The following is a 10,201-nucleotide window of genomic DNA, read 5'->3' as shown; positions in this document are numbered from 1 at the left end:
GAAGGGGTGATGTAGAGTAGATCCTAAAAATGTGCTTATCCAGTGGTTACATGTCAGTACATCTGAATTACATGCGAATGAATGCATAACATCAAGAATGTTATGCCAATTTTATATCATAAAACGAGTTGTTAAAAGAATAGTCTTTAGAAATGAGAGTAGCTAGCCCAATGTTAGTACACACAAACACGTCTGCCGCACGGCGACGGCCCTCTCCTTTCTGCTTTAGGCAGAGGACGTAAGAATATGAAATAATCTGACAATTCCACAAGGGGTTTCAACAGAACGCCAAGTCGTCAGAGGCTCCATTAACCATACCGCTGCATATTTATTTATGCGCAGCAGGAGACGGCGGGGAAATTACCTCGAGCCGGCAACCTCGGTAAGCAGTGGGTGCACCGGGCCGCTCGCCTCTTCTCAGCAGCTAAAAGCCCTCCACGCGGCCGCCCGCTAGCTAGGAGCAGGGGGCGGGGCGCTCGCAGGCCCCGCCCCCCGACAGGTCCCGCCCGCCATCGAGCCGGTCCCGGCAGCAGGTCCCGCCCCGGTGTCTTCGCTATCACAGCGGAAAGTGACGTGAGAAGAGACGCTAGCATCTCATCGCTGCGCAGCTCGGCCGCGGTTCCCACAACCCTGGAGTCCGACGGACGGAGAATAGCCTCTCGGAGCTCCTCACCTGCCGATCTCCCGTCCTCCTGCTGGGCCGGGCCGCCCCCCCTGCGCGGCCCCTGCGGCTCCTGGCACGGCCCCGCGCTCGGCTGCCGCCCTGGCGCGCGCCACCTTGTCGTCTCCGGATGGGCGCGGACCGGCTCGGCCTGGGCGCAGGCGGCTGGGCAGGGGGCGCTGGCCCCGGGGCCGCGCGTGCGCCGCCACCAACCTGGGGCTGTCAGTGGAGGGCGAGTGCTGGCTCCCAGGGGAGGCGACACCCTTTGGGGCCAACGGGCCGCGCCCCGAAGCAGCCATGGGGACGACTCACCCCTTTTCCAGCCCTGGGGCGGGGCTGGGGTCGGTGTCGGGGCTGGTGGGGGCCCCGCCCCCGCCTCCTGGCATGCCCCTTTCCTGGGGCGCGATGATGGCGGCTTTGTACCCGGGCAGCGACCTCTCGGGCGCCTCCTCTTCCTCCCTGCCTTCTTCCCCATCCTCGTCTTCGCCGCCGAACGAGGTGATGGCGCTAAAAGATGTGCGGGAGGTGAAGGAGGAGAACACCCTAAATGAGAAGCTTTTCTTGCTGGCGTGCGACAAGGGTGAGAGCTAGACCCCTTTCTCCGCTTCTGGGCGCCCCTGCCCTCTATACCCTCATCCTCTCCGCGGCCTCAACTTGGGGCACCCCCCCTCCTCACGCGCCGAGCATCCGGTCCCGCCGAGCCCGCTGCGCTTCGGCCGCACTTCGCCTCTGCCCTTTAAGTGGGGAGCTGGCGGGCGGGAGCAGCCCGGATGCCACCCTTCACGCGCCGCACCTGGGCGACGACTCTGGCCGTGGCCTCCTTTGGTGGAGTCGGTATTTAGGTAGCGTCGTGGGGGCGCGGACCACAGGGTATGCGCCCCATCTCTGCCGCTGACCACCTTAATGATCTGGTCTCCCGTTCAGGGCTTCGGTTCTTCCTTTTTGGAAGCTCAAAGGATTTGTCTAGTTGCAGACCTTCCAGTGAGAAAATTGTATGACCTTGCCTACGGCTCCTTGTATTTATGGGCTCTCACCTGGTTTTTCCCTTTCCTTTAAAATCTTTCTTGTGTTACAGTATTTCTATTCAGCCACCCGGTGCCTTGGTGTTGTGACTGTTGAATGGGATTAGGAATGTCAGTATGGTAGGTGGTGATAAAAAGACAGGACTGCTGAAATTCAGCCTTAGTCCCAGACTTTATCCAAATTTACAGAACAACTTTGTTCGTGCTTTTTATGGAAGAGAAAGGTTTGTTGTTCCTGAGCCTTCTTTGGGAAATAAAAGTAGTGCAAAATAATTACAGGGCAAAAGTGTGGAACACATTTAATGTTTTTCATTTAAAAAAAACAACTAGAGATCCATCACTTTTATGGTCATAATAAAGTCTTTTCACTGAAGCATGCTTTCTATTGTTGCATATAATAAAAGGAATGGGAAATTGATTGCCTTAAGACTGCTTTTATTTCCTGTGTGTAAAAAAGTGCTGTAAATGCCCCTATTCTAAATTTATTCAGTTTGCCTTTGTTGCCTTAAAAATAAAACAGTATTTTACTAGCAAAAAATGGTTTTATTTGGGAACAACAAAGAATTGCAATTCAGGAGGAGCAAGCTGTAGCAAAAGCCATAGGCAAGACCAACAAAGGAGATTCAGAAAGTTATTTTATGGAGAAAATGGAGGAAGTTGGAAAGGGTAGTTTTGAACAAAAGTTGATCGGAGAACTTTGTTGGTTTCAATCCGATGTATATCTTTTACATTGGGACCTACCATTGGTAATTCTTTCCTGTTGACTATTTTCTGTTGGGGTCTGTAATTGACCATCAGTCCTTCCTGTAATTTGACCTCTCCAGGTAGTGTGTGTAAGCACCCCCTTCTGTCCTGACATCATTTCAAATGAAGTTTCCCTTCAATTTTCACATCTTAAACAGTGGCCATGCTCACTTAGGAAAACTGCTTAGGATTATACAGACTTTCAGAACATAAACCCAAAGGGCAACTTACACTGTGAAAAGATTAGCTACAGAGGATTTTTTGTATGTGTGAGTGTGTTTTTAATAAATGACAGCCTCTTTAACCTCTCTTACTGCTTTTGAAATAGGATTTTATTTACACACCTTTTGGAAACACCTTGACATGGAAAGTCCCCCTATGTCTGCTGTCAGCCACTTTTTATGTACTTATGTAATAGTATTAAATTATAAAAGCATTTGTCTTAAAAATGTAAAGAAACAGAATATATGTTTGTAACCTCACAAAGATCATTGGCTATGGATTATGTAAAATTATTTAGTATTACTGGAATGGGTTGTCTGAGTTCTTTTCCCTCAGAAATTCTCTGAGAGGGGAGGAGAGAAGATGGTGGTGTACTAGAGGCTGCTGCAACTATCCCAGCTTACTGAGCTGTGGTTATTTTAAAGCAAGTAGAAAGTATGTCAAGAAAGGGAATTTCACATTCCTGTCAAACTGAGGACAGAGGCGTGCCATATGGTTGAGTAAGTACTTGTATAGTAGATATGTTTAGGGTTATTGCATGATGTATCTCAAACAAAAGAGTTTTAATATATGACAGTTTTGTAGCCTGTCTAGTAATACCAGTTGAAATACCTTGGTATTGTCTGTCAGTTTCCCATTTTATAACATCATTAAGATCCTTGGAGAGATTTGACTTTTGGGTGTGGGTGGAAAGTAAATATGCATGCTTTGCCTTCCATATAAATTTTTAATGAGAGATTAATAGGTATTTTTTGTTTCAGGTATGTTAAAATGAGCTTTTGGGTTAGAGTTGGAAAAATGACTTCTTTCTTACACTTGTGGAAATTATTTTTACATGGAAAAAATGAGTTATAGTAGTGTTATGTTTTTCATGTTTGTATTCACTAATATTGTTAAACCTTCTTTAGTGTTACCTAAACCAAATCTAAACGTGAAAAGTTTCCTGAAGTAGCTATAGCTTCCACTGTTACACACTGGAGGTTTCATCAAACCAAATGGCAGATATTTTCTAAGACAGCTATTTGGAGTAGAGTGCATATGCTTTTCATAGATGATTTCATTTAATCTTCACAACCCCATGTGCCATTCCTGTTGTTACCCCCATTTTATATTAGTTAGGAAGTAGTAGAACTAGGATCTAACTTAAATTAAGCCTGCACTCTTAACCACTATGTTATATTGATCAAGTTTTAGGTAAATAAATGGAAATAATGTGTGTTAGAAAAGACACATCCACACTTGGACTTACTAGTTATAGATTTAACTTGCTCAATGAATGTTTTATAAACCTTGATTCATGTGGATTATATTTATCCGGTAAAAGTAAAAACTTTAATAGCACCAGAGCAAATCTGCTGTGGAAAATCTCATATGTTTCTTATTCTTTTCATTTAGCAATCTTACTCTACATATCCAAAATGTTCATAGTATATTACTCTTAGGGAAAATTCCCAAAGTAAAAATTGTGGAGATGAGGTGGTTATGTGTACGTTAGTGGATGGGTGGGCCTTTGAAAGATGTGTACAGATTAAGGAATAAAGAAAAAAACTAGGAAAGAAAAAGATTTTATAGTTTCTATAGCTTTTATGTAAGTAAGTTCAATAGATTTAGGTTAAGTGCTGATTGAGGAAGTGGCGACTGAGTAGTGGGTGTTAACTGATTTTGAAAAGGGGTCAGAATCATCTCAAATTCAACACTGTTTTCTTTCTTTGTATAAAATTTGGAACAAAAGATAAATTGAAAGTTCCTGTGCCAGTGATATAAAGTTAAGTCTAGACCCACCCCCAAGTAAAATTCTCAGAAAGCACAGTTTTAGACATAGAATGCTGCAATTCAGAGGTAAAAGTTAATTGAAGCAAGAGCTGTCTATAAATGGGTTTTTTGAAATATTAAGCAGTAATTCCTACCGCCCATGTCTTTTTCCTCTCCCATGAAGAGTTGGTGTGGTAATGAGCCACTTGCATTTGTGGAAGTCTGTGGTGCCTCAGGCCTGCTGGCTGGAGAAAGGTTTATTTAATATATTTAGGCAACATCTAAACTAAATATAACTCACGCTAATTCATCTCTTTTAAAGTACCTGTTGAGGAGATGGTAGCTTTCAGTATGTATGTATTTATGAGCTAAACCTATGTAAACCCCTGAATTTGCTGATAATCACTAATCAGTTCTGCGTAGCAAAAGGAACTGATGAAAGGTTTCAGTCCAGGATCCAGGCCTTGCCGAATCTCCGGGAACAGCATTCTCAGGAAAGTTATTTGCAATTAATGAGTCAGGAGGCTCTTCTCGAAATTTTAGCCTGGCGTCAGGGAAGAGATGGAGAGAGCTGAATGTCATCTTTCTCATTGGGTTCAGTCTAGTCTATGGAGTCTGGTGTCACCTTTGTGGGATGATTTGCTACATTTTAAGGCTTTGATGCCTGAATTCCTACATAAACTTGGCATACTTTTGGGTTAAGCATACTTTTAAAGTGGGCAACATTTCTGCGAGAAGTAATAGTAAGCTGCTGTTTTAATAACACTTTAATATACTATTTAATGGGACTTTTTTTTTTTTAAGCTGTTTGAGGAGATTTTGAAGGAAGGGGATGGAGAAGATGGCAGTGGGAACAAAAAATACAGAGTACTGGGTAGTTTATGTTGACTACTTCCTGGGTACTAAGAAGTTTTATGTTGACAAGGGGAAGAACACTTTGCAGAAAGGAGAGATAAGGAACGTACGGTAGACAAAATTCAACAAACATTTCACAAACTGTCATTAAGCATAGCATTTAAGTATTTTGTGCAGGAGAGTTTTTTAAATCACCGATGCTGCTATAGTATATGGTTCGTTGCTATTTTAACAAAAAATACTTTAATCACCAAACTCTTGGTGGGTAGTTTATAATTAATCATTGACTAATTAATCATTGAACGGCTAGCTGCTTCACAGTACTGTAATATTGGCATTTCTCTGCAGTGATCCCATAAGTGTTCTTTATTTCATTTTTAATTTGCTGCTCTTTTCTATAAATCATCATCCCAATATATCGAGTTCTTAATTGTGTTAAGGCTGTGGAAAAGTGCTTTACCAAGAAAGAACTGACCACAGCCCTATGCTTTAGGAGCTTTCTGTGTAATGGACATGCTCCCCTGTGCTTTTGTGAGGCTCTGTTAGAGAAAAAAATATGTTTGTGCCTAATCTGTCTGACGGGAAGAAACAAATGCTCAGTTTAACTAAAATGGCCTCTTCATGATTTGGAGGATGAGATATTCTTAGTACGCAGTCTTCTATCTAGGCAGTTAAAAATAGTGTAACCCAAGCCAAGCCCCTTTATCTTGTATGTTATAGACTGAGGGGAAAGATGTTAAAGGATTAAATTTTACTGTGTGGGTATCATTGCCACCCAAGAATAATTCCTCTTCTTCCCTGCTTCCAGTTCTATAAATAACTTCTTCATAACTGACTCCACCAAATTTAGTGATACTGAGAAGTTTAAGATCTAGGATTAGTAGTTTAATATGCAACGAGCAGCTCAAAAGCTTATCACTAAGAGATGATAAGTTGTGACTTGTAAGAGCCTAAATGAATTACCAGGACTAAAAGAATTCCAGTACCATATCAATAGAGTTATGAGATTCAGTGGAATTTCTTTGGATGCCAAAACTGTGTGATACATAAAGTGGTGATCAACACTGTTATTAATAGTTTCTGTTAATTAAAAAAAGAACTCGTATTTCTTTTCTAGTCATATTTGTTGACAAGTTTTCAAACTAGCCTGCCAGGATTCCCACAGGTAAGCTGCATGAAGATGAGTTTGCAGTACCCAATTAAAAAATTCGGAAAACCATCATCCATTATTATAAATCAGTGGATAGAACAAATAGGATTAAATCCCTAAGACCTTCAGATAATTATCATATAGAGATGATAAAATAAGTATGTTTAAAATGACGAAAAGCTTAAAATAAGGAAAGGAAAACATGAAAACGTAAATCAAAAGATTTGGAAAGGAATACAATAAAACTTACAGAAATAAAAAAAGTCATTAAAAATATTTTTAAAAATCAATGAATGAGTTAATCAGCAGGTAATTGAAGGAAGAGTAAGTGACTAGAAGAGCCATCTGAACAAATTAACCCAGAATACAGGAAAAAGAAAGAGGAAAATAATAAACACAGAAGTTGGAATGAGACAATCCAACATAATATCTAATAGAAGTTCCAATAGGAGGAAAAATAAGATGGGGATGAAGCAATATTTGAAGTGATAATGGTTGAAAATATTACATAATGAAGGGCAGTTCTTAGTTTAGAAAGTCTAATGAATTCAAAGCAGGATAAATTAAAAATTAATCTTCACTTAGACACATCGTGAAACCCAAGAAAATACAGCATTTTTAATGTAGAGTATTCTAAGATACTGAAATAAATTCATCTGAAATAAGGTTTTAAATGTTGTTTTCCAGTAGTAGTGATACATTTTCACTATGTATTCACTGTTCGTTCAACTTGTGACTAAGCTTCATTTTGTAAAGCGTTTTGAAGGTTTTTGCTGTGGAGCATTAGTGTCTTAATTAGTATTGCTCTGAGGAAAATATTTCTTTTTGTGACTAGTTTTCTTGAGGGAACCAAGGAAATACGCCATAAAAATAATTACCATTTACCTTCTAAAATATGTGGTGACTTTAAAGTCATTGGTTTAAAGTAATAGCAAATTTATTTGAAATTTTAACAAAAAAATATTTTACCTTCTTACTCAGTCATTTAGTCAAGTTTTAGGATTCAATTTTTCTTTATCATGAAATCATTCATTTCTTTTTCTTTCTGGTTTCTATTCTATTTTCCTGTTTCTTATTCATAGATGTCTAAGGAACAACTATATTTGCAAGTCACTTAAAATGGTTTATTCCAAAGTAAAATGAAATAAAACCCACTTTGCTTTCTTAGTCTAGTTAATTAGCATTTCCCTTTTAATTTATTCCCTTTATTACTGCATCAGCTGATCAGCAGACATACAGTGGACCCTCCATGAAAACGATTACCTCCTTAATTATTCTCATTTTCCCCCAGGGGTCAACTGTTTCAATGTGGGCTAGAGTTAGGCAGAAGGAAATCTGTGCTCCTGACAGGTCAAAATTTTACTTTGAAATATTCTGACTTTGGCCTCTACCAGCATTAATCGTAGTCCGGCCTTAGAGTTTTGTGAATTGAATGTTCCCTAGGTCATTTAAACAGTTTCATTCATGAGGTAGGGCGTGTGTGTGTGTGTGTGTGTGTGTGTGTGTGTGTGTGTGTGTGTGTGTAGTGGGGAGGAGAGGAATTTCAGGCACTCTTTTCTCAAGCATGTGCACGTTCACACTGCCTTTCCAAAGTACGTAGAACCTCTTCATAATATCCTCCACTTATTAGATCTCATTTTAAACCATTATGATGTGGGGGTAAATGCATGTTTGTTTTTGAGATGTAAAACTTAAATTCTTTAAGCTTCTAATTTTTCTGGCTTCCAGTCTGTGCTTCTGGAAATTCTTTATTACTTTTAAATATCTTCTAAATGTTTCCCTCCTTATAATCATTCAGTTATGAATTTTAAACTAATAAGTTACTCAAACTGCACATTAAAATTTTTCTATTTTTCATGTTTGCAGCCGTTGTAAATATTATTTTATCAGGATATGTTTTCAGCAAGGAAATGTTCACATTTTCTTTGCACATTTCCATATACAAAAATGAATTTATATTTTTTAATCTTTTAAATCAACAGGCTAAGTTTTCTTTACAGTCATTTAATATGTCATGAATATTAAATTATGTTTGTGTATTGTTATTTAGGTGACTATTATATGGTTAAAAAGATTTTGGAGGAAAACAATTCAGGTGATTTGAACATAAATTGCATAGATGTGCTGGGGAGAAATGCTGTCACCATAACTATTGAAAACGAAAACTTGGATATACTGCAGCTTCTTTTGGACTACGGTTGTCAGGTACAAGGCTAGAAAATTTGATCCAGTAGCTTCTAAGTACTGTTAGATGTGCCATGTTTCCTTCTTTCTAGTTTCCTCTCTCCCTCCCTCCTTCTTTATCTTTCTTCTTTTCCTTCCTCCCTTTCTCTCTCTCTTCTCTCTCTTCCACTTTTTATTTGGTTTTGAGCCACGAAGAGTTTTAAAAATACATCAAAAGTCATTTTTAAAAACTATAATATTTTGACTTGGTTTATTTTTTTTCCTCCCAACTTTCACTTTTCTCCCTTACATGTTTTACAACATCTGACAGGTAAAATTATGACTTATTAAAGATGACTTTGTTTTGATTATATTATTATATATCTAAGAATGTACAAGTGTTCTGGAAGTATCAGGGGAATAGGTTTTTCTGTGACCTATATAATTTACAAGCTTAAGAACAAAATGCTCCGACTCAAAATAATTTTCAATTTGCTGATTTTTCTCTGTTTTATTAAATTTTCCTTTCTGCCTGAAATGTAGTGTTTGCTTATAACGAAAGGTGAATGAAGTTTTTAAAACTGGAAAATATTAACCTTTCCTGTCTTTATCAGTTCAGGCAGAAAAGCAGGCATGTGTTTAAGTCTTGAAAGAATTTGGTCAGGAGATTCTAAGGAAATTCAGTAATGTTTTTTCCTTTTGAGTTGCCTGTGATGGGACTTAGCACATGAATTCTGGCCCTTTTTTTTTTCTTTCAGATAGTATTATTGTTTGCTCTGTTGTAGCTTTAATGTAATTATATATGTATATATACATATATCTACATATATATATAGAGAGAGACAGACAGACAGACAGACAGACACATCAGGAAGCACTCAGAACACTTAAAAATATAAGTAGGTTGGTTCTATGTACATTTCTATTATATATGTATTGCAACATATGGTAATATCTCTACATATACATATTTAGAGTAGAAAAAGAAATTGCTTTCCTAGCAATTTCAGTTATCCAGAGCACCAGCGAGAACCAGAAAGTAAGTACAAAATACCTGAGCAACCAGAGTAGATGACGTGAAGTTTCCTATTTATGAACTTTATTCGGAAGAGTACTTCTGGGGCCCTCCTTCAGGGTCTCTTTTTTCTCATTTTAGAGTCCACTTTAACAAACTTCATTACTTAGTTGTTTAATCCATAGAGAATTAGAGGGACAACAGAAGGGTATGAGGGCTGTAGTGGAACAAAATGAGGCACTGTACCTCGACTATTTAATAAAGAGGTCAACAGCACTACTTCTGTGATCATCTCTGAGGTAGCTATAAGGTAGAGTGGTAATTAATGTCTATAACGATGGCCCAGAGTCAGTAAAAAAAATTAAATTATATTCAGTGCCTACTACTTTGGAAGAAAGAAGACTATATATAGTACTTCTAAAAGCAGAAAACTTCCATCAAAATAGTTTAAATTTCTAAACTAAACACTTAAAGGCATAAGCTTCAGTTACCTAGAAAATAAGGTTATAAAGGAAGTCCCGGACGATTCTGGACAAAAAGGTGTTATGGTATAATAATCATTTTTGTCCCCCCCCCCCCCCCCCCCCGTCTTCTGCCTCCCCCCACCACCCCGGTTC

The 10,201-nt window shown here is 39.0% G+C and overlaps 1 protein-coding gene across 4 annotated transcripts in view; it reads left to right on the top strand.

Annotated features, from left to right (window-relative positions):
* Nucleotides 1-496: 496 nt before the first annotated feature.
* TRPC1 (transient receptor potential cation channel subfamily C member 1) overlaps nt 497-10,201 on the top strand; it is a 64,762-nt gene continuing 55,057 nt past the window's right edge. For 2 of the 4 annotated variants that reach the window (XM_074334017.2, XM_019753589.3), the window contains exon 1: nt 1,072-1,241. In XM_074334017.2, the coding sequence (XP_074190118.1) occupies nt 1,209-1,241 (33 nt within the window). In that variant the 5' untranslated portion in view covers nt 1,072-1,208. Of the gene's footprint in view, nt 1,242-8,456; nt 8,612-10,201 lie in introns of all 4 variants that reach the window. The other 2 variants (XM_019753587.3, XM_019753588.3) reach the window with 2 other exon arrangements.

Source organism: Rhinolophus sinicus, chromosome 17 (assembly GCF_057876585.1).
Source record: "Rhinolophus sinicus isolate RSI-liver-muscle chromosome 17, RSI-T2T, whole genome shotgun sequence".
Lineage (NCBI taxonomy): Eukaryota > Metazoa > Chordata > Mammalia > Chiroptera > Rhinolophidae > Rhinolophus > Rhinolophus sinicus.
This window is presented reverse-complemented; position numbering and strand designations above follow the sequence as displayed.